The sequence below is a fragment of the Nelumbo nucifera genome, chromosome 6 (genome assembly GCF_055504915.1).
Source record: "Nelumbo nucifera cultivar China Antique chromosome 6, China Antique-T2T, whole genome shotgun sequence".
Lineage (NCBI taxonomy): Eukaryota > Viridiplantae > Streptophyta > Magnoliopsida > Proteales > Nelumbonaceae > Nelumbo > Nelumbo nucifera.
The window spans coordinates 26,980,770-27,005,761 of NC_142654.1; the positions used below are offsets into that span (position 1 = coordinate 26,980,770).

Consider the following 24,992-nt stretch of genomic DNA (forward strand, 5'->3'; position numbering starts at 1 on the left):
ACACTCAGAGAGAGAGAGATGAAAATAAGAAGCTCAGTCATTGTTGCCTGTGTTGACGGAATCTGTTGTTTGCAGCCCACTGGCTATAAACTTATAAACTTCATTGTTATTGACAGGTTGTTGCTAGCCTAGAGTTCGAGTTAAATCTATTAACTTGCACAAAGTTTCAATCGGGGTGATGGCGCAGTTGGCTAGCGCGTAGGTCTCATAGCTTCTGAGTTATCCTGAGGTCGAGAGTTCAAGCCTCTCTCACCCCATCGTTAATTTTTGCTGGTTGGTCCTCTGATTGTAGACTTATAGTCTTATTACTCCTTGTACTTGCAGCGTTAGGGGTGCAACTTGGGCGGGCCTAGTAGCCCGAATCCAGTTTGAGCCCGCCCAATTATATACATTTACCTATACTACTAATAAAAGAGCAAATAACTTCATCTTTTTGACTTTTTGTTAGACATTTTTATCCCTTATCTAAACAATATATAACGGGCATAAAAAGGGTATATATGTTCTTTATTCTCACTCTAAAAATTGTTCACATATAATAGTTAAGAAACTGTTCACTTATAAGTTCAAAAGTTGTTCACTTATAACAGTTAAGAAACTGTCCACTTGTAACTATTCAAAAATTGTCCATGAATTGTAAATAGTTTTGTCTTGGAAATACTGTCACGTGCAAATGCACGTACATGTTTACTAGTACATACATATGTGTATATTTACATATATATTACATACTATATATAATATTTGAATAAATATTTTGCATACATATTTACATATATATACAAATATATGCATATATATTTGTATAAATACATATATATATTTTAGATTGGGTTCATTGACCAATCCGAGTCCGGCCCGGGCCCGAGCCCAACTCGAATGCATCAAATTATAATGTGGGTTGGGCTTGGGTTGGGAAAATTAGGCTTGACCTCAGGCTCGATCCGTAGGGCTAGGCTTGGGTTGACCATAAACCCGGCCCAACCTGCCCACTTGCGCCCCTAGTGGAAGCTTGGGATTAGGGGTGATCATGGGCCAAACCTTTGTATTATATATTGTGTCTAGCTTTAAAAGTATTAGGCCCAAGCCCTACCCTAAAATTTGCAAGTCTGGTGAGCCCAAGTCTAAACATAAAACCTAACTAGTAATTCATACCATTTTTTGCCTAAAATTTGTTGACTTAGGTAATTTTTTATTTCAATTTTTTACTATTTTAGTTTTTTAAATTGTCATAAACCAATCCATTCAGACCATATGGTTAAACCACTAACCCAAAAATCAGTGGCCAAAGTGGTTCTGGTTCCAATTAGTTTTAAAACATTGTGGATGGGGAATGGGCTACCCTCTACCCTCATTTTTTTTGAAGCACTACCCTGGTTGTATAAATATTAAATAATGAGGTGTAGAGTATGATTTTGTGCCTAATCCCATGGGTTCCGGAGTTATTATGACTCACATCTCTATTAGAAGATAAGCGCATTGCTTATGATAGGCCACTGATGTTGTATTATGATAATCAGATTGCCATTAGCATTACTCATAACCCAATTCAACATAATAGAAATAAGTATATTGAGGTAGATAAACACTTCATACAAGAAAGAGTGGCCTCGGGGGAAGTATGTAGTCCTTTCACTTCTTTAGAGGAACAACTAGTTGATATCTTGACCAAGAGAGTCCCAAGGCAAAGCTCTAACACCATGTAACTATGTAAGCAAATTGGACATAATTAACATCTATGCTCAGCTTGAAGGGGAGTTTAGAGAGATTGGGCCAAATGAGCCTTAGTTTTGTTTATTTATTTAATAACTATGTTTCAGCTGTAATAGGCCTTCTTTGTGGGCCTCAAAACTTATTATTTCTTTATGTGCTTTGGGTCAGCCACATAACTAGGACCCATGTAATTTTGTTTCTTTTTTATTATATAGAGAGAGAAAGATGATTTAACTCCGCTCTTATCCCTTTTCTTCTTCTTTCTCTTCCTCCTAAGCATATTCTTCTTCATTCTTTTTCTTTATTTTCCTTCTCTAAATCCATGACTAATTTGGTATAATTGTAACAAATAAAGACTACTAGTACTATTACTAATTACTAACAATAGTAACAACAATAACAACAATAACAAGGAAGGAATTTTTGAAATTATGTGCAATATGATGCTGACATTAGATATAATGGTGGAATTAATTGTTATAACATAAGTTATATTCTTATACAAAAGGTAGGTTACCAAATTGCACAAGTAAAGAAAGAAAAATTAGTTAAAATGAAGGAACTCCACAGAGTACTTTCATTCTCCTTTGCTTCTTGGTAAAGTGGTCGGGCACAAGAAGCACCAACACCAGCATATATTTCCACAAACTGCGATGCAGAAATTGAAAAGAAATTAACACCTGCCTCACTAGCCACAACTTTTGTTAGTAATTGTCTTCCCCACTCTAGGGGAACCACAAAGAAGTATGCCACCTAAGAAAATCATCATAATACTAGTGGTTCAACTCAAGCTAAATCACCTACAAAGAATCACTATGATATAATGTAACAAAGCTTAATGCCAATGACAAAAATGGACAAAGCAAATGCCAGGCTTAATATGATATTTGACATAAAAAGAAACTCAAATTCTCTCGTACTTGTTGCAGCTATATTTATATGAACTAACTAAAGTGTACCACAACACAAATGCTTGTCACAATAACCAAAAAAATGAGATGAACCAAAAGAATAGCGTTATACCATAAATTAGAATCTAAGTCAAAATAAAAACTAGATAGAAACCCTAAGGGTCCTTGATATTAACCAAAAACATAAAAAATATTATAGAAAGATGGATTTTCCAAATATTTGTGGGGGCATGAACTTGTAAGTTGTAACAATGACCCAAAATTGAGATGAACAAGAAGAATGTTATTATTAAGTAACCAAAAATTAGAATCTAAATGAAAAACCTCAAGGGTCCATTTCAATAAATGACCATAAACATAAAAATATTGTACAAAGATGGGTGGCTTCCTACTCTTACATTTTTTGAAGTTGGGTGTATTCTAAGAAAATTTAACTCCATTGAAGGTAGCTCAGCTAGATCTGGAGTGGAAAGAGGGGGGGATTCCCAAGTAAGGCAATATAGGCTCCTCCTGTTGCAATTAAAGTCCCTTTCGCTATGTAAGTTTCTATCTAAAGACACATTGATTTTAAGAGGAATGGATATCCATTCAACATAATGTGTTTTCACATTGAGGGCTACCAACAACAGATCATTGGGTTATTCATTGCTCATTCATGTTGGTTAAGTTAGGCAAATTTTTGTGAGGTGGGAAACTTCTAAGTGGTGCAGCCCAAGGATAGTGGTGGAGTTAAGTGTTGGGTGGAATTTAAAGGGCTTGAATAAAAGAGGTAGAACAATGTAGAGCATACAAACACTGGTGATCATATGGATAGTTTGGAGGGAGAGGAAACTTATGATATATAAGAACAAAGTATCATCATTAGATCAAGTCATAAGGCATTATCTTTTTTCATGGCTGGTAGTGCATAAAAATTTAGAAATACAACCTATCGCTTATATTTTGATCAGGACAAACAATAGGTAATCCATTGAATACAATTGAACAAGCTCATCCTTTAATCAACTCAGGGGATTTGGTAAATTAGAAGGCTTATTTGAAGGTGACATAAGTTAAAAGCTCCCTGTATGTGTTAGTAGGTTATCAAAATCCATGCCAACACATAGTGGACTTGTTTCATTTATATTTAAGAGGTTTTGCAAGAAATTAAGAGGGTTGTAATAGGTATAAAATATTTGAAACATCTTCCCATCTTTCTGGTTGCTACTTAGCAGTGGAAATCCTTTCAACAATTGCTTAAAATAATTTAAATCCTAAAATATTTTCATACTTGATATTGTATCATGCTATTATGTGATGTCATTTTAGTATTATTATGAATTGGACCTATTAGATGAAACAAAAACATACCATTTTTCTTTTTCTTTTTTCTTTTTTTTTTTTTTTGTAGATAAGACTAAGGATGGTTTGTATATTTAAAGGTCCAAGCTCCATATGCAAAGAGCTAAATGGTCGAGACTCGTGTACAAAATATATAACAATTCACCAAGATGAGTTGTAAAACTAATGTTGTGCTTAGACCTATTCATCAGCCAGGTTTGGGCCAGGCTTTGCCTCTTCGTAAATAGAAAAGGACTAAGCTTGACCAACCATTGGGCCTATATCTTAAGCCCGAGCCCAAGCTCAAAGCCCAATCTGGATAGATATTTTAAGTTATATTAATTATACATTATTATTAATATTCTATTATTATACTATTATATATTATGTATTATTCATATACATTATATTTTTAATTATATATAATATAATCAGGTCAGGCTGGCTTATTTGGGAAAGCTCGAGCCTACCCTGAAAAAATAGTCGGACCTAATGTTTAGAGCTTGAGCCTAAGCCTGTGGGCTTAAAACTTTGTCTAAACCCGATTTAGAATAGGCTAATTTGGGCCTGCCTATTGGGTTACTTGGGTCATGAATAGGTGTAGTTGTGCCAATACCACTAAAATTACAAAGTAGTAAGTTTCAAGGATTAATAATCTACTTGCTAAACCCCTTAATGGACCATGCATTTGTGTGCCATGTTACCCTATATGTAATTGAACTGATTTTACCCTTGAGCTTGAATTCATGAAGTATCAATATCAATAGAAAAAAAAATACCAATAAAAAACACTTCAAAGGAAACAATTATATGAGGGTTAAAGGAAACTTGACCTAGTATTTTTACTCATTCCCTATGATACATTTCTCCATGTGTAAAAAACTTAACAATCTCCTTGAGCTCAAGACATATTTTACTAAGTTTTACAACACCTAAAAACTTCACATGAAGACCTATGTTCAAACATAGATGGAGTCTTTTACTATTTGCTCTATGAAACTACACCAGATAAAGATTCCACTCACTTCCCCCTTCTTTACCCCATCACCTTCACCCTCAATTCCTTTCAATTCCCTTTCTAGCTCCCTCATTTTCTTCCTCTCCTTTGCCTCCTATAGTTTAAAACAACAATCTTGTAAAAGATGAAGAAAACAAACCCAAGGACAATTGCTAATTTTTTATTCCAAACCATGTTGGCCCATACAAGTGCCATATATTGCTAGTTCCTCCTTGCTTTACATAGAGTTGCTTCATGCTTTATCTTTCTCAATTCCTTATTCCTTTTATTTTCTTCCATCTTCTTCTTAGCCTTGATGACTTTCCCCATCATTTTACATTCTCCTTTTCACCTTGTTCATTTCATCTTTCTTTCTCATTGTAGCTTTTTTTGAGCCCTCTTAAGCTCCAATGCCCGCTTTGATTGTGTCTTTACTTTGACAACTAGGTGGAGGAAGGTTCTTGATATGGAAAAGAAAATATTTCTATTGGAATAATCAAGGGAAGGACCAACAATTAAAATGCAAGAAGACAAAAGAGCTATGGTGGTTTTGAATAGAGAGGCTACAAAGTGGCTCAAAGACTTCATTGATGGAATGATATATGCAATCATAGAACTAGGTTGGAAAGGAGAGTTAATGCTCACATGGGAAGAAAGTTGTTGTGGAAATAAAAATCAATAACAGAGGTAGGTTCATTCAATTGAACAAGGTGTTTAGGAATGGCAAGCAACAAATGCTTTGTATTTTGGAATGGAAGGCAAAGCATGGTTGGTTAATGTTTGTTGGAGCTTTGGATAACTTTGCACAGAGAAGATGGTTCATGGAACGAATGACCAAATCCCTGTAAGTCATTGTGGAAATTACTAAGGTTGGACAAGAAACTGAGTATAAATGAGGATGATAAATGTTAGGGAAGCCACGTCAGCTATACAGCTCGATAACAGAAGAAGATAATCCCTATCACTTTGTTCAATAGCTAAGGATATTTCTTATCTTTCTGTTGTAAACTGCTTATTCTTTATCTCTTTGTAATCTTTATCAGATTGACACCACAACTGTATATATATGAACTCCTATCTCTAATACAAAACACACTTTTTCCATTCTTGTGTTACTCTATCTTGGTATCGGAGCCAACATTGTGACAAACGTCCATGGCTTTTGGAAATCTTCAGAATACCTCCATGTCCTCAGTACAAACTCAGTCTGATTCAAGCAATGGTCGAACCATCAACACCATCTCCCTAGTAGGATTCATGAATATTATCTCAGTAAAGCTTGATAGCACAAAATTTCTACTTTGGATCATGCAAACTACACCAACATTAAAGGGCCATCAACTCTATGGGTATGTGGATGGATCATTTCCATGCCCATCAGAATATTTGAGTTCAACCTCTAAAAGAAGGATCACTCCTGACTTCATCGCATGGCATGAACAAGATCAATTAATTATGAGTTGGCTATTATCCTCAATAACTGAACCTATATTGGCTTAGATTGTGGGATGCATTACCTCCAAACAGGTATAGAGTAGACTACATTCTCTTTTTTCTTTAATCAGTAAATCTCGAGTTCATGATCTTAAACTTGAACTTGCCAACCTTAAGAAAGGAAATCTGCCAACATCTGATTACATTCAAAAAGTTAAATGTCTCTCTAATTCTTTAGTTGCTCTAGCATGCCATCATGTGCAACATTCTCTTGATACTTCATCTACAAATATTGCTCACAAGAAGAAAGACCCACAGTACCCCCATCACAAATGACTAAGCCTCGATCATGGTGGTGATTATGATGGAAAGCCTTCTTACTCCAACAATTGGAAGCCATACAATGGCAATTCTGATATCCAAACCCTTGGAGTTATTTGTCAGTTATGTGGTTATAAAGGGCACATTGTAGCAACTTGTCGTCGGTATCTTGAGCTAGCTGGTACCATGTTCAATAACAAGCAGCGAATTAAGAAACCTCTCTCTTCATGAAGATTATCATGGCACTGACCAGATTACAGTGGGCAATGGTACAGGTCTACCCATTTCTCATGTTGGGTATTCTACATGTTATACTTCTTCTGATTCTGTTACTTTACATAATATATTGCAAGTGCCTCATATCTCTAAGAATCTATTCTTGGTTAGCCAATTTTGTTGTGATAATAATGCTACTTTCATTTTTAACTCTATTGGTTTCTCTGTAAAGGACAATATGATTGGGAAAACTCTCTTTCAAGAGTAGAATAATGGTGGTCTCTACCAGATCTGTGCAATGGATAATAAGAATGAACTCTCAGCTCTTGTTGGAGAAAGAACCGACTCTTCTATTTGGCATTACAGACTTGGATCTCCCAATTCGAAGATTACCCAACATGTTATTAGTTCCTTTAATTTACCTGTTTCTAATAAAGATAGTACCTTCTGTACTGATTGTTCTTTAGGCAAGAGTCATTCCTTACTAATTTCATCCCAGTAAATTTGTTGCTTCTCATCCACTAGAAATTTTATATTCTGATGTTTGGGGACCAGCTCCCATTTTATCTAGACAGGGATATCAATGTTATTTTCTATCTATGAATGGCTTTAGTAACTTTTTATAAATCTTTCCCATGGCTCATAAATCTCAAGTACCTACTATTTTTGAAACCTTTTAGAAGAATGTTGATAATTTGCTTGAATGTAAAATCAAATTTCTACAAATTGATGGTGAAACTGAGTACAATCGTCTCCAACCTCTCTTGCACCAGTCTGGCATTACATTACGTCGTTCTTGTCCACATACACACGCTCAAAATGGCTCAGCTAAGTGTTGCCATCGGCATATTGTTGAGACTAGCTTAACTTTTATGGCTACCGCTTCTCTTTCTAAGACTTTTTGGTATGATGCCTTTGAAATAGCATTATATTTACTTAATCACCTCCTACACCTATTCTCAACATGGTCTCTCCTTGGAGGCGCTTATTCGGTTCAGATCCTGATTATTTATTTTTGAAAACATATGTTTGTGCTTACTATCCCAATTTGAGACCATATATTGATTCTAAGTTGGATTTTCGCTCCAAATGATGTCTTTTTATTGGGTACAATCCCCATCACAAGAGGTATTGGTGCTTGGACTTAGAAATTGGACATGTTTATACTGCACGCAATGTTTTATTTGATGAACGTGTTTTTCCCATGACTGTACGCTCCAATACCCCTGCACAACCCAACTTTCCATGTGATGGGCCCACCGGCCCACCAACTGTTACTTTCCCCTACCCACTTAAGAATGAGAGAAGGTATGCACACACTCCTTCTACCTTTGAAAATCCTCTTGCTTCACCCGCCGTCACAAGTGCTTTTGACTCTCCAGTTGCAGCCATATCGACTGAACCCACTCTGAAACCAGTAATAGAGTCCGACCCTACTCCAGTTAACTCTCATGGCATGATGACTAGGTCCAAACGTGGGATATTCAAACCTAACCCCCGCTATGATCTTGATGCATCCTTATATTCAGAGGTTGAGCGTATTTCATACAAACAAGCCAAGCAAGATCCAAGATGGATTTCTGCAATGCAAGATGAGTTCAAAGCCTTGTTGCTTAATAAAACTTGGGATCTTGTTCCCCCTCCACCCAACAAAAATATTGTTGGCAATCGATGAGTCTATAAGATCAAGAGACATGCTGATGGTTCTGTTGAGTGCTTCAAGGCGTGATTGGTCTCTAAGGGGTATACTCAACAAGCGGGGCTTGATTTTCATGAGACCTTTAGTCCGGTGGTCAAACCCACTACAATTTGATTAGTTCTCTCTCTTGTTGCCTCCTTTGGATGGGACTTACGCCAACTTGATGTCAGTAACGCATTCTTACATGGACAACTTATTGGGGAGGTGTACATGAGTCAACCTATTATTGGCCATGAAGATCCTCATCATCCCCATTATATGTGCAAGTTAAAACGGTCTCTTTACGGCCTTAAACAGTCTCCTAGAGCTTGGTTTATTTGGCTTAAGGATTTTATTCTTTCTCTTGGCTTCATTGAATCCCGTGCAAATTGTTCTCTCTTCATACGACATTGCAATGTTGAAGTTATCTTCGTTCTCATTTATGTGGATGATATTCTCATTACGAGCTCTTTCTCCACTTTTATTCAATCTCTAGTCCAACAACTCTCTTCAAACTTTGCTATTCTAGATCTTGGGCCAGCCCATTATTTCATGGGTCTTGAAATGCAGCACGATGCCAATGGCATTCATTTGTCCCAAAAGAAATATATTGTTGATCTTCTCACTTGCACCAAAATGCATGAGGCCAAACCCATTAGTACTCCCATAGCTGCCTTTACACAGCTAGATTCTACTTTTGGATCTCCTCTTGACGATCCGTCGATGTATTGGAGTGTGGTAGTATCTCACTCTTACCCATCTTGATATTTGCTTCTCGGTTAATAAAGTATGCCAATTTATTCAATCTCCTATTGATGTTCATTGGTCAGTTGTCAAATGGATTTTGCGATACCTCAAATCCACCTTAGATCATGGATTTCTTCTTCATCCCTCTCAGTCCCTCACACTTGAGGCTTTCTCGGACATCGATTGGGCCAATTACCCTGTGGACAGGCATTTCCAAGGAGGATTTTGCATCTATCTTGGTAACAATTTGATTACATGGAGTTCTCGCAAACATAACACCATATTCCACTCTAGTACGGAATCCAAGTATCGTAGCCTCACCTTCACCACTGCTGAACTCTTGTGGCTGTGCATGTTACTCACTGAATTGGGTTGGAAACTTTCCTCCTCTTTTGTTTTATGGTGCGATAACCTAAGTGCCAAATATCTTGCTTCAAATCCAGTACTTCACTCTCGCATTAAGCACATAGATTTGGACATTCACTTTATTCGCGAGAAGGTGATTGATGGTTCACTCTTCGTTTCACTTCCTCCCTAGCAAGGATCAAGTGGCAGACATTTTGACCAAACCGCTTCCCTTCGGATGCTTTCATGACCTGAAGCTCAAGCTTACTGTGTCCAAACGACCCGTCAACTTGCAAAGGATGTTAGGGAAGCCACGCCAACTATATAGCTCGATAATAGATGAAGATAATCCTTATCACTCTGTTCAATAGCTAATGATAGCCATTATCTTTTTGTTGTAAACTGTTTATTCTTTATCTCTTTGTAATCTTTATCAAATCGACACCACAACTATATATATATGGACTCTTATATCTAATATAAAACACACTTTTTCCATTCTTGTGTTATTCTATCTATAAACCAAGGTTTGTTAAAGGCTTGTATGGAACTTCACTTTATTTGAAACTGACGGAGGATGGTAAACTAGAGGAATGGCAAAAAAGGAAGGTATTGAGGGTGGCCAAGAAAGTTGGAGACCGGGAAAAAGTCTTGGGTGGTGTTATGGAAACCTTCCCTATGAAAGAGAAAGCAATCCTTATCCCATGCATTCAAAGAATATGTGGCTATTCTTGACACATGAGTAGCGCTCAGGAGCAAATCACCACAGTGAACAATTATGTGGGGATGGCAATGATCGAAAACTAGAATACCTCTTGCAATGAATCAAAGTTAGAGGTGGGAACTCTCCAAGATAAAATCATGGGGCTCCCCAAGGTTTACGACCAAGTGGGTGACCATCCATGAAGGAGGTCTTGAGGGAGTTCGGATTTCCTGCCCACACAAACTCTATCCACGTCTACCCACATAACATTTTAGCCACACATAGAGAACATCTCATTCTCCTACATGATATTATGCACGGAGAGATGCTCCCAATTCATGGGAGTAGTGTATTGTGAGTAGACGTGGGCAGAGTTCTCGTGAACAGGTGGTGATCCGGGTTGTAAAGACTTTTGATTTTCAGGCGACAAGAATAAGGATTGCAGGATCCAAACCGGAAAACATAGCGCTTTTGTAGCGTATTGGGATGCTGTTGGTAGCAGATCCAGACACGTTTCGTTGTTGTATCTATTAGTAATGTACCTTCGAACGTGTGAGTGTTCATTAGACATATGATAGCTACTAGATTGGAATCTTTTTGTAGGAAGTAAAAACAAGAGTCAAGAGATTTGTGTCTCAATTAGTCGTAAGCAAAAAGAAGCTTCCAATCCAACGGTAAAAGTGGTACCGTATATATGCACGGGTGGGATGAAACTGAGGCTATCAATGGATCAGGTAGGCCCGATGGACCTGAACGGACCGAACTGATTATAATGGTTCTAATTCTATAATTCTATCCTGATTAATAATTGGGTTGGTTTCAGTTTTGCTAATACAGACTCAAAAATTTTATTGAATATATAATATTTTATTAATTTTTTATAATTTTTATCATATTTTATGTTCGAAATGATAAATTTGAAAGATAATATATAAGATAGTACTATCTAAAAATGTTTAGTTTATTAACATATAAATAAATAATTTAGTATTTTTCTATCAATTTTATTAAGATTATATTATCAAAATTTAAATTTTAAGTTATTTGAATAAAAATATAATTTTCAGTATTATCGGATCAGACCGGATAGACCCGATTATTAACCGGGATGGTTCTAGACCGGTTCGGGTCTATTTCTACCTGTAAAAGACCCAGACCCGATCCGTTGACAGCCCTAGCGGCTAGCCCGATCCCCGAATTTGGATAAAGATACGGAGGGGGAGGGGGATGGAGTTCAACGCGTTTCCCTCTCCCCTCGCCGCGACGCCGCCTGTCTCTTTTATATTTTGCAACGATATTCGATAGAAGGAAGAAGGAAAGTCGGTAGATTTGAATTATTCTTCATTTTCATCTGGTACGTGAATTGTTCTTCTGTCTGTGTGATTTTTTTTTTCTATCTAATGAAAAATCTCGATCTGGGGTTAGATCATTCTAGGTTATAGGGTTAGGGTTTCGTCGTTTAATGCACCTTCTCCTGTTTTGAAGATTTCATGACTCAATATCTGATCTCGAAATAGAGCATAAACTTATCTATGCACGTTGTTTGATATTCTCCACCGGTAAATTAATTGCTTTTCTTTCTCTTCTTTTTTTTTTTTGTATTTTTATTGTATCAGTTGTTGGCTTGAGAAAACCGGTGCTTTGTACTCCCCTTGGTGGTTTCGCCATGGCTGCTCTAAAAGACCTGCTTCCACCTGCTAAATCGTCGACCACTTCGTATTACGACCATTCAAATGACCCATGGTTCAAGCAACGTTTTAGTTCTGAGGCAGAACACTCTACCACCACTGCCAAAGCCAATCCGGTACCTCCATACTTGAAACGTGCTGGTTTTGTTCCCCGAAAGCCCGAGGATTTTGGAGATGGCGGTGCTTTTCCTGAGATTCATGTCGCCCAGTACCCTCTTGGCATGGGCAGGAAAGATCAGAAGCCAGGCTCAAAAATCCTCCCACTGAGTGTGGACTCCCATGGCGACATTGCCTTCGATGCAATTGTCAAGCAGAACGAGAATGCTTCAAAAATTGTATACTCGCAGCATAAAGATCTCATCCCCAAAATTCTGACAGAAGAAGTTAAAGAATCTGAGGAGTTGGAGAAAGAGATAGATGAAACAACAGAGCGCACAAAGGCAGCTCTTGAAAAAATTGTCAATGTCCGATTGAGTGCGGCACAACCGAAGAATGTGCCAACACAGTCATCTGACTCAAAGTTCATTAAGTATAAACCATCACAGCAGGCAGCAGCTTTCAATTCAGGTGCAAAAGAGAGAATAATTAGAATGGTAGAGATGCCAGTTGATCCACTTGAGCCGCCAAAGTTCAAGCACAAGAGAGTCCCAAAAGCCTCGGGGTCCCCACCTGTGCCAGTTATGCATTCCCCACCTCGTCCGGTGACGGTGAAGGATCAACAGGATTGGAAAATACCACCTTGCATTTCTAATTGGAAGAACCCCAAAGGTTATACAATCCCACTTGATAAACGTCTTGCAGCAGATGGACGAGGTCTTCAAGAAGTCCAGATTAATGACAACTTCGCCAAACTTTCTGAGGCACTATATGTAGCAGAACAGAAAGCTAGAGAAGCTGTTGCAATGAGATCAAAGGTCCAAAAGGAGATGCTGTTGAAGGAGAAGGAAAGAAAGGAGCAGGAGCTGCGAGCATTGGCTCAGAAAGCTCGAGCTGAGAGGACTGGGGGTGCACCACCCCCTGCAGCTGTTCCCATCCTTACTGATAGAACAATGATGGATAGTGGTGATGTGAGAGGGGATCATGAAAGAGTGAGGGAAAAAGAGGACCCTGTGAAGGAGACAAAAGAAGAGAGGGAGGAGCGTCTGCAGCGAGAAAAGATTCGTGAGGAGCGACGCCGGGAGAGGGAGCGAGAGAGAAGATTGGAGGCCAAGGATGCTGCAATGGGTAAGAAGAGTAAGATCACACGTGATAGAGACCGTGATATTAGTGAAAAAGTGGCACTTGGTATGGCTAGTACAGGGGCAGGTCGTGGGGAAGTCATGTATGACCAGAGGCTGTTCAACCAGGAGAAAGGAATGGACTCTGGATTCGCAACTGATGATCAGTACAACATATATGATAAGGGCCTGTTTACTGCACAGTCTACCCTGTCTAGCTTGTACAGGCCCAAGAAGGATGCGGATGCTGATATGTATGGAGGTGCAGATGAGCAACTTGAAAAGATCATGAAGACTGATCGCTTCAAGCCTGATAGGGCATTTACTGGTGCCCCAGAGAGTGCAGCTCCGAGAAGTGGTGCAGTGGAGTTTGAGAAGCAGGCAGAAGAGGCTGATCCATTTGGATTGGAACAGTTCTTGACAGAGGTCAAGAAGGGTAAGAAGGCCATGGAAAAAGTTGGGAGCGGAGGGACCATGAGTGCAAGTGCCGGATCTTCAATGCGTGATGGCTATGACAGAGGTTCTGGTAGAACCCGCATTGGATTTGAGAAAGGACGTTAGGAGAGATTTTTATCTGGTTATCATTGAACTTTTGTGCATGTGATAAGAGTCCAAATTTGTTTCTCCTTTCTTATACATGAATCCTGTGGACTAGGACTCTTGAAGTAAAAGGTTTCTTTTCATGTAACATGTTGTCTAGCAATATATTTTGCTATAAAAATTGAAGCCTCTTCCAGGCATTGGTTATTGATCTTTTTGATTGGCATTCATGATGGGTGTTGTTCTGATATGATTTTCTGAACCAGTTGCTCTTAGGAACTGTGTAATAGATGCTGATCATCATGGGCATTCTTTAATGACTTAAGGACATAGGGGTGAGCATTTGGTTTATTCGGTTAAAAACTGAACAGACTAAACCGAAATTTAAAAAACCAAACTTAAAAAATAAAAAATCGAACCGAAACTGAATTATAGAAAAACTGAAATAACTGAAACCAAAATTTCTGGTTTGGTTTTCAGTTAAAACTGAATTTCAATAGTATATATATACTATATACTATATTATAATATATGTTATGAAATCAAATTTCATTATATGATATATTTATTTATAAATATATTAAATAATGTATATTATATACTGAAATAACTGAAACCAAAATTTTTGGTTTGGTTTTCAGTTAAAACCGAATTTCAATAGTATATATACTATATTATATATTATAATATATGTTATGAAATCAAATTTCATTATATGATATATTTATTTATAAATATATTAAATAATGTATATTATATGTTATATATTATATATTATATATTATATATTATATGTTATATATTACATGTTCTATAGCAAAGTTTGGTTAACTTGTTTTTTCAGTTAATCAAATTTCTAATTCTAAAAACTGAAACCAAAACCAAAACCTAAAACAAAATATTCAAAAACAAACCAACCGAACCAAATTATACAAAACCTGAAAACCTGAACCAAAAAACTGAAACTGAAAATTTTGGTTCAGTTTTTCAGTTTTAGCCAAATAATGCTCACCCCTACAAGGACACTCCTGAACCTGGAGTACCTTTGCTTGAAAAAATGTTACTGCTGCAAAACTAATATCAGGATGGAGAAATGGTTAAATGTTCACTTTTATACTCCAGGTAATGGAGAGTTTGCAAAACTTAACACATTTTACAAGAGCTGTGGCTTGGACGCAATCACATCCAAATGGTAAACCTGTGTGGACTAAGATGCATCAAGAAGATTAGCTTGCAGATCACCGCTTGATATCCATGTTGGGATTTCAGGTGTGCCACTGTTGAACTTAGTTTGTTTGATGGAAACATTTAGATAGAAAGGCCAAGCAAATAAATTAGTTTGTGACTTTGTATAACAAATCTACATGCATTCATTTTTTCATTTCTTCAATTTTCTTCACTATTGCTAGGATTGTGTTTCTTTAGAAGAGCTATACTTGAGCCATAATGGTATTTCAAAGATGGAAGGGCTATCCACCTTGGTTAACCTGCGTGTTCTGGATGTTTTTTCAAACGTGTTAACAACCAGATGACATTGAACACCTGACAAGGTATGCTATGCATGGATGTCTTACATGGATCAGGTTAGGTCCTTCTTGTTTTTAGTAATATCAAGGATTTACTTTGCAGGCTGGAGGATCTGTGGCTCAGTGACAACCAAATAGCATAACTTGGAGGCACTGATGTAGCTGTCACAGGTTCAAGGCAAAAGCTCACAACCATTTATCTTGAGCACAATCCATTTGTATGGTTCCTAAGTTCAACAAGGCTCTAATTGTTCTTCACTTAATACCAATTGCTCATATATGTTATTTCCAATTTACTATTGGTCTATTGCTATTTCTATTGAAAGGTTATACATTCTCTTGGTTATGTCTGTTTTTCTAGCATATTGAAGTTTTCTTTTGCCTTTTTCCCTATTCCTGGTGGCAAATCTGCCAATTTTGGTCATTCTTCGTGTACTTCTTGCAAAAGCCACTTCAATGTAGAAGCACAACTAAGGCAGGTCAGGTTGTGGGCCAACCTGGGGCCAAACCTAGGAACTGGGAACTGCAACCTCACCTCCCACAAGGATCAACCTGAGTTTTTCAACCTGTTCTCAGCCAAAATCTAACTTATTTGACTACAACTGAACCTGGTTGAGTTGTGCTAGGTCTAGTATCAAGTATTGGGCTTATTTTGCTCTCTCTGCCAGTAACTAGCAATTTATTTTCATTTTTTTATTGATTTAGCTATTAATTTATCTGATTCTGATTTCTGATATGTTTATGAAGTTTTATTCCTAAGTGCAATATACCATGAATGTGAAATTTTCTGGAATAGAAATTTTAGAGTTGGTAATAGAAATTTTGTGGGTGCAACTTATCTAGGGCCATTTCCTGTTCATTCAAGTTTCTAAACCTGTATTGAATCTGATGTAGCACCAGTGACCCTACTCTTGGGGCCACCTTCCACTGGTGTTCTAGTTTTTTATTTTTTATCACTATATGTCTTTTTTTGATTATTATATATGTCAAAACCATCAGAATCATCTTTCCTTATTATATCACCTATGGTTGCTCCATCCATCTTGAGAGTCTCAATATCAGCCATTCTATGAACATGATGCTTGTTGATAGTTAAATATCTCACAACAAAAGGGGCATGTAATCGTGATATAATCTCATTATGTTTTGCTTGAATTTGATTAGTGTATATAGGTTATGTTGCACAATTAGAAGCCCAGGTTCTCTCTTGTTGGCCAAATCTGCTTCAATTGGCCACATCATTCTCAATTTACTTTCTGTATGGATAGCTCAACCAGGAAAAGGAACCAAACTTATTGGAGTAGCTTCCCAGGTCTACTTTATTCTTCTCACTTAACACTGCCACAGCATATCCTACTTCAAATACTTTCTATTTATAGCTTTCTTCAGTTCTATCTCGTTGGGGGCTTAAATTAGTTGGACAATCATCAGATATGAGATACATTCCTACCAGCCACTGTTAAACATTTCATTTCTTAGTAGGTTCTTCAGAATCGGTATATTACTTATATTTATAGAACAGTGCGTGGAAGGGAAAAACTTATTTTCTGATGATATACTTCTAATGTTATCATATTATGATGTCTATATGTCTCAATTTAACAAATAAGAAGGTTTATTGTCAAATTACAGGTTAAAAATATTGTTGTCAATTATAATAAGGTCTTATCAGGTCAGACCTGATAGCCCCAATTATAGACCCTATAGGATCTGGTTAAGAAATGGTTCTGCACATTTATTTATTGGGTTGGGACCTTAGTTAGCATACTTAATTATGAACTGGTTCTAACACTTATGCACAATCTGTACATATCAAGGCTCATTTGGTCTTTGATAGTTCCTTTGCACCAATGGTACGATTGCTCTTGTTTTGCAGGCAACTCCATCAAATTACTCTGCTATTCTTCAAAATATTTTCCCAAATCTTCAGCAGATTGATTCAGATTTCAGACATATTCTCCTAGGACTCCAAGCTTTTCCCTTCTTATGCTATTTCAAGGACAGTGTGAGTTCATACTGAAAGCTCCAAGAAAAATGGACCAACCTGATACAAGTTGGGTAATAATTCTTACTTCTTTCCCATTCGTTCCTTCTGAGATTTCCCCCTAAAAGGTCCTATTTATATCCTCTCATATTTTCTTGTTTGTTCATGTGCTTCCTGTTTTGGCTTGCAGTGCGGATGATGAAGTTAATTTATATCGTAGGTTTAAAGGTTAGCTCAGTTGGTTCTTGAACATTCCTTTTCCACAAGGAGATGAGAATGCAGCTCTAGAGCAGGGCTGGATGAACGTACACAACTTTTTCAATTGCATCTGTCAAGATAAATTTGGTTACTGTATATCATCTAAATCTTACCCTCTCTTTGCACACACTTGGGTGGGGCTTTATCTTCTTTTTTTATGTTTTTTTTTTTTTTTCCTGCTAGTGGACCAGGAATGGGAATTTCTTGGATTTGATTCCCTCGTACATTTTCAGCCAAGGAATTGTAGACCCTTTGACTGAGAGGAGAGATTATAATCCAAATGGGTAGTGGATGTATTTAGGTCTAGATTATAATTACTGTAATTTGATGAATTTTTATATTTGTTTTCTTATGGATCGAAATGAATCTATGAGCCTGTGGCTGCTACTGTTCGCTATTGTCCACCGATCATGTGGAACAAAATGTGGTATCAGGTGTGGTACGTTCCTTGGTACTGTAAAAACCCCGACCAGCCCGGCCATGCCCATGATCATCTCTGTTTGGTAATTGATGGTACCCTTGTATAAGGGTGCAGCTTGGGCTGGATTAGCCCCAATCCAACCCAAAAGGTTGAAGTTGGGTTAGGCTTAATGTTGAAAAATATCAACCCAACTTCGGGTTGGGCTAGGGTTAAAGCTGACCCAGTCTGAAGTTAACATGTGTTTATATTTGTATATGAGGCTGCGTTTGGTTGGAGGAAACTTTTCATCGGTTTGGTAAGGGTTTAAAAATACACCAAATTTTTATACCAAAATGTGTATAGATCAGGGTTTGCATCGCAAATAAGAGGAAGCTTTGCTTTCAAAAAGTCAAAAGTATAATTTGCTATCTTTGAACATGGTTTTGCATCCACTCTCGGGGTGTCTCTTCTGACTCCGGATCTCCTACCCATGATGACTCTGCCCACGTCTACCCACAACATATTACCGTGAATTGAAAATATCTCCCCCTAGGAGGATGAGATGTTCTCCATGTGTGGCTGCGATGCTGTGTGGTTAGAGGTGGGCAGGGTTTGTGAGCATAAGATCCGGACTCATCTCTTCTGCCCTCTAAGAGAGAATTGAGGTAACCATAGTGATCTCTACCTTCAAAAATAAAAAAAATCAAAGTAAAATTTGTTATCTTTCTCTTCCAACTGTAGTGATCTCTACCTTCTTTGATCTTTGAAAATTGAGAGGTAACTCTATTATTTTGATATCTGGTATCTCATTTTGATTTTTTTTTTTTTTTTGTTTTTGTTTTTAGGTTGCCTATCTTGTCGGAAGATCTACATTCGTTTATAGGTCTCCACCATATAACAGTTGAAAGCTAGAACCTTCTCTGTGCGCACCTAATTTAGTTAGGGGGATTTATAGGAAGTACCGTTGCAGTTCGGAAACTTAAAAGAATGTTGCAGTCCAGAATATAGTATCAAATAGCTATTCATAATGAATATGTTTCTGCATTTTCAATTTAAGCATCACAAATGACATTCTTTTCTTACATAATGATTTTGGGACCTTGTTGTGGATTAAGGCAATATAGATGAAATTTGCTCGAATGTGCATTGTATGATTCCATTTTATAATTGATAATCTGAATTAGAAGCCTTCTAATTTATAAAATAGATTACAGAGTTTCAAAATGCTGGTTACAGAGAGTTTCAAACCTCAAACCTCTTCCAATCTCTCCCCTCCATCTTTAAAACAGAATTTGGAAGAAATTCAGGCTCACTGTTTGATTGTCTCATCCAACAAAACCTTGTCAACCAATAGAATCACTTATTAAATATTAACAACAAATTGTTCTGATCATCCACACCTCTCTTGTTCTGTTCTCAAACATGGTCTTGAATCATTTGGATCCAAGGATGAGGATTCTACAGAACTTAGCTGTGAAAGGTCTATTGTAAGCCATGGATGAGGGTTCACATTATGCTTATAATGGGTGATTCCTTATAGCCATAGTTTTCAAGGTGCCTAAGTGAGGCTAGGCAACCACAAGGCGCCCAGGTGCCTAGGTGCCTAGATGGAATTTGAAAATATTAGTTTTATTAAATTTTTACTTTTCCTACACTTCTTTAAGCTAGTTTATTGGTTTTGTATGCTGACTAACAATCGTGTACACTAATTATTAACACTAGAATCATTCAAATGAGTATAAATTTTATATAAAAACATAAAATATTATCATGTATTCATGTTCATCATTTAAATATATTATTTTCAATAGGAATCAAAACCAATTACGTTAAAAAATAAATTAATAAATATTAAAAGTATTTTAAGTTCACAAATTCATACCTTTGAGGTGAATGTTGAGTGTTGTCCTCCTTGAGTGCTATCATTTTTCTCACAACTTTGCCTTTAACAAAAACAAATCAATAATAGATTAAACAAATAGAAGAAGCATTACAAATTTATAACAAATGCATAAAGAATAAAAAATCCAATCCAATAATAATTAAATTTCAACAAATTAACCCCAAGGGAATCAAACACATACCTTGATTGAAAGCTTGATACTTAGGCGTTTAATAGGACCAAATCAACCAATGAATAAAACCATAACAAAAAATGGCAATACCAACTCATCTATTTAGTAATCAAATCAAAGTATCAAAGTATCAAACTGCTAAGAACCTAAATTATAGAACATATAATAAAAAACTAAAAAAGTAGAAATCATCTCCGATTCTCACAAAAGGATAATAGAATATGAAGTTTAGATAAATCGTGTACAATCAATAAAGAAAAATATCTAATTAATTTGAGTGTCTAAGAAATAAGAAACCACAACCCCTCCATTGAATCCACCAACATCATTAGTAACACAATCAACATCTTCATCATCATCATTATCTTCCACATCAAGTTCTACGTCTTCATCTTCATTATCCGCAATATTTTTATCCCACATTAAGTCTTTCTCTTCTTCTTGTTCTTGTAGATCACTTCTGCATATAGCTTCCTCATCGAACGTACGTTAATTTATCATATAATGCTCAGATTCTTCAAAATTGAATAATCCTTTTGACTATCATTTTTTTCAGAAACTTGATATTAGCCTCTAGGATTTCTGATTGATTGCTATTAGTAGTTTCACTGCCAATAGAAAGTATTCCTTTGGGTATTGATCTGCTTTTCATGATAATCTATGTACACATGTTGCAACTATTTGAAATGGAAAACTATTTAAAGGTTCATAAATATTGATAGTCGGCTTTCTCAGAATCTTTTCCTACTGTTTTCTCTCATCCATGAATTTTCTGCTTCTCTGCAGTACAAGAAGTCAGAGGATGAACCAAAGAAGAAAGAAGTTTTCAAGCAAATAGCAGACAGTAAACGCATAGGACCCATATTGATGGTAGTGTGGAACTGATTGGCAATATTCTATTTGGAGCAGAAAGAGCTGCTTCCATGCTCAGTGTGCGGTGAGGCCATCTGGGTTGCCCTTTGTAGATGACTGAGGTTGCCTAAAAGCAATAGTAATGTTTGAAAATTGAGATTGAATCAATGTGGGTTGCCCAACTTAGTAATGTATTTTTGGTTAATTTCAAGCATTGCCCACCTTTAACATTTGAACTTGGCGAACAGGTCTGTTGTTTGAATATCACTGCGGGTCATTGACTCTATGAGGCACATGCGTGCATTTGCAAACATCTGCAACGGTTGAATGTCAAAGGATGGAATAGAGGCAGCATGTAGGGCTGCCTGTAGCGGACCCGTCAGCGGTGTGGAGCCCTTCCACCCGAGGTTATGGTGCTTGAATGTAGCATAAGTGCCAAAGATTTCTTAGTACAAGTTAGAGTGCAGAAGTAAAATCTGTGTTGTTTCTTTTGCTTCTACAAGACTATAAACTGCGTGTTTAATTATGTGGCTGTTATTCCAGTCGTTTAGTTTATATTCTAGGTTCTTATTAGGGTGTTAGAAATGGGTCAGCAACACGTCCTCTGATGGTCCACGCTATAAAAATTCCCATGTTGGTAAATGGCCATATTGAAGGAAATATCAAATATGATAACAGTGGTTCTCCTATTCAAATGTATTCATTGGGAATTGTTTTATTTGATATATACTTTCCTATTGAGATTCGATTCGAGAATGCTGAGGAAGCTACTGATTGATTAGGTTCCTAGATTTGATCCTCTCTATAATATTAATTTATTAAATTATACTATAGGCAGGATTTTTTATATTTAGACCAGGATTCAAGATCAGACTCGGGTCTGAACATTTTTTATTAATAAAGAGGCAAAGCCCGGCTCGGCCCGTGTACATATATATTTGCCATGGATGATCTAATTAGCATATTAAAGTGTTAGTGTGGCACTCACTACCTTTTAGTGGATGAAAAGGGACTGGTCGGAGTCTTTTCAAAGTGCATTTCTGTGATTAATTATGGCATTATACGATTATATATAAGCTTTAGATCATTGTGATGGCGCTCTCTCCTTTGGATGAAAAATAACATTGTATTAATGAACTTTGAAATGTAAGAAAGAGTAAAGTCAGGCTGCAAATGCCATTGTAAAGTGGGAATTTCAAGCTTCTCGAGGCTCCTTTTTAAAAAGTCAGTGGAGTGGAGTGTTTTTTTTTTTTTTTTTTGGTATTTAGTGGAGTGGAGGTTGGGGGCTTTATTTATGCTAGAGACGAGAGCCAATCCTAACTTTTATTGCACCAGAGTATTATTGCCTTGAATGAATAAACAAAAAGAAGATTTGAACTAAAATTATAATGTTCAACAATCATCGATCTTTAATAGCTTGCCAAAAAGATGATCCTCCTCTTTGCCTCATCCTTATCCTCTTAGCCTGCAGTATGTGTACACGATAAATATAATTAAATCTACGTTATATGGAAAGCTGGGTACAAGGAGATTATATGCAGTATGCATGGAGAAGATGTGTAGTAAGAAAATGGTGGTGGTGGTGAGAGGATTTACCGACTGCTTTGCGCAGAAAGGAAAGAAGGACGACGACCAGAGCGAATCCTGCAAGTACTCCGACGATTATAGCTACCGTCTTTCCCACGTCGTCATCGGTGGAGGAATCTGAATACACCAACAAAAGCAAAAGCAATGGGTATTTGTTGTACTAATCAAGCTTCCCACTGACAAATACATGGTGCCTTTATCTCTCATACTTTAGCTTACGGGTGGAGTCAGAAATCAAAAAGCAAATCTTCAAAGGTAAAAGAAATTGCAGAGACATATCTATGTGTCTGAAAGGATAATTTATATAAATATTTGAATGAAGCTAGAGATGGGTCACTTTCTCTCACGAGGACCTAAATGATAGACCGTAGACGTAACTTCCTTTGATCTTTTTCTTTTTGCTTTGGTGGTTGGTGGGCGACGTTCCTCCTTTTGATCTTATACGAATCAAGAAACTTCTAAAAAAATTAGACAATCGGGATAGTTTTGGTGCCAAATTTGAGTGCACTAAGCAAGCGTCTAACAACCAAATATGGAAATGTGGTAAAAGGAAAAAGTAAAACAATGAAGCTGAGTAAAGCAGTGTCTAAAATTCATAATAGGAAGCAAGTTTTTGACCCTTAGGGCGTGTTTGGTTAAATAGAAAAATGAACAATTTTACATAATTTGTTGATTAATAACTTTCCCTCAACTTCTTGTTTTTCTTATTTTCCATCAAAGCAAACACAACCTCATGGACAACCTCAGTGAGTTTTCTTCAGTGGGTGAAAATATTCTAATTACATGGCCTATGGCTTTACTACTTTCATTTTTTCCAATGTTTTCTTGTGTGGTAGAATCGATCGGAAATTTGTATAGAACACATATGAGTAAACCAAAAAAATTAAAAACAAAAACTGAAACGGAAAAAATGAACAGAACCTGAAGAGGAATCGTAGTACCCAGATGCCCAGTACCGAGCATAACACTGGGCCAAGTAAACATCCGCTGCCGACGCCGATCCACATACATTCTTTAACTTCCCCACAGCTTCAGCCAGACAAGAAGAGCAATCCCCTGAACTCAAATCCCCCAAGCACTGAGAAAAACCCTCCACTGACCCCAGGCTACTAACTCGGAAACCATTTGCCGTCTGCAAGTCAGCAAGAACGTCGTCCCTGCGCTTAAAGAACTCAACATCATTACTGGTTCCTCGACTGCACTTCTTGTACACGAGCGTCATATCGAGCCTCCCCAGGAAGTTGACGTTGTCGTATCTTACGTAGCAGGCTTCTAGCTGCAAACTGGCTGCTATCGAGTAAGGACAAACCAAAGTAATCTGGTTAACGGCGTTTTGGATGCACCCCGAACAGTCACTTGTCTTGAGGTCGCCCCTGCACTGGTACAGACCATAAACTGCTGCGTCAGCCGGTGTGGAGCTGTCGTTGCCGACGGCAAAGCTGTTGTAATCAGACTGAGATGCGGAACTGGCAATGGAAGACAATAAGGAGTTGAAATTGGCTTCGAAAGTTGAGGTGGACTGGTATTTGTCTGGAGAGCATCCTCCATAGATGAAAGGGTGAGCTTTGACAAAGAGGCGGTCATGGTTGGTGAAGGATGAGAGGAGGAAGAATAGTAGAGAGGAGATTTTCAGAGCTATTGAGATAGTACTGTGGGACGAGTCTTGTTTAAGGTTCCTCCACATCTTTCTTTTCAAACTTCGATTTAGTTTTTCTTTTGCTTGTGTGATCTTTTAGATAGCTCGAAGGATGGAGACCTTTTGGTGTTTTTCCTGTGCGGATCCTTCCCGCGGAAGAGTGAAGTAAGCGTATATATATATCTATCTACAACCCTAATCGTATTGTTGTTGGGATCCCATCTCACTATCTGTATGTTAAAAGGAAAACGTAGTGTATAATAAAGGGGAAGGTGAAAGAGATGGACTTTATATTTTGATTATACTCTTTAACCCTGCTTCATTGTCGTACGTTGTGGGTCATGAATTCTTTCATCTGAGCCGTTCGATCTGTTATTTAATTATGATTTTAAAGCCTTATTGTTGATTGACTTCATTCTCATAAAAATCATTAGTCAACGGTCAAAAATGTCATTCTGATTTTTTATGTTAAAGCTTAGGTTTAACTATTCCCTACAAACCATACATTCCAAAGCTTAGGTTTAACTAATCACAAGCCCACCCAACCAGTGTTGTAAGACTAGGCCCGTGTTTGGAACCGATGCCGTTTTTTTTTGAAACGGCATCACAATTCACCTCAGTATCCTGAAATCCATTTTTCTAGACCACGCCTAATGTTGATGTTTGGTTATGGATTTTTCTGAAGAATATTTTGTGAGATCATACATTGAAAATCGGGAAATGTATGATTTGAGAAAACATTCTTTTTGGTGTTTTTTTTTTTCTTTTTTTATTTATACTGTTGCTAACAAGAATATGCTGATATGGCATTGAAAAAAGCCTATGTAGCAGCAACCATCAACCG

General features: G+C 37.2%; 2 protein-coding genes and 1 non-coding gene across 3 annotated transcripts; 2 read left to right on the forward strand and 1 right to left on the reverse strand.

The window, feature by feature from the left end:
• The first annotated feature begins 172 nt into the window (after positions 1–172).
• Positions 173–257, forward strand: TRNAM-CAU (transfer RNA methionine (anticodon CAU)). The gene is given in 2 exon segments: positions 173–210; positions 222–257. It is a non-coding gene; the product is annotated as a tRNA-Met (tRNA).
• An 11,298-nt stretch (positions 258–11,555) lies between these two features.
• LOC104598589 (SNW/SKI-interacting protein A-like) lies at positions 11,556–14,041 on the forward strand. The gene is made up of 2 exons (XM_010260729.3): positions 11,556–11,739; positions 12,002–14,041. Exon 2 carries the CDS (start codon positions 12,052–12,054, stop codon positions 13,849–13,851), a length of 1,800 nt encoding a protein of 599 aa, XP_010259031.1. The 5' UTR covers positions 11,556–11,739; positions 12,002–12,051; the 3' UTR covers positions 13,852–14,041.
• An 8,133-nt stretch (positions 14,042–22,174) lies between these two features.
• On the reverse strand, positions 22,175–24,422 carry PDLP8 (plasmodesmata-located protein 8). The gene is made up of 3 exons (XM_010260728.3): positions 23,434–24,422; positions 22,522–22,629; positions 22,175–22,390 (listed from the first exon to the last, which is right to left on the reverse strand). The coding sequence occupies exons 1-3, from the start codon at positions 24,194–24,196 to the stop codon at positions 22,386–22,388; spliced, it is 876 nt and encodes a 291-aa protein (XP_010259030.1). The 5' UTR covers positions 24,197–24,422; the 3' UTR covers positions 22,175–22,385.
• Positions 24,423–24,992: the final 570 nt, after the last annotated feature.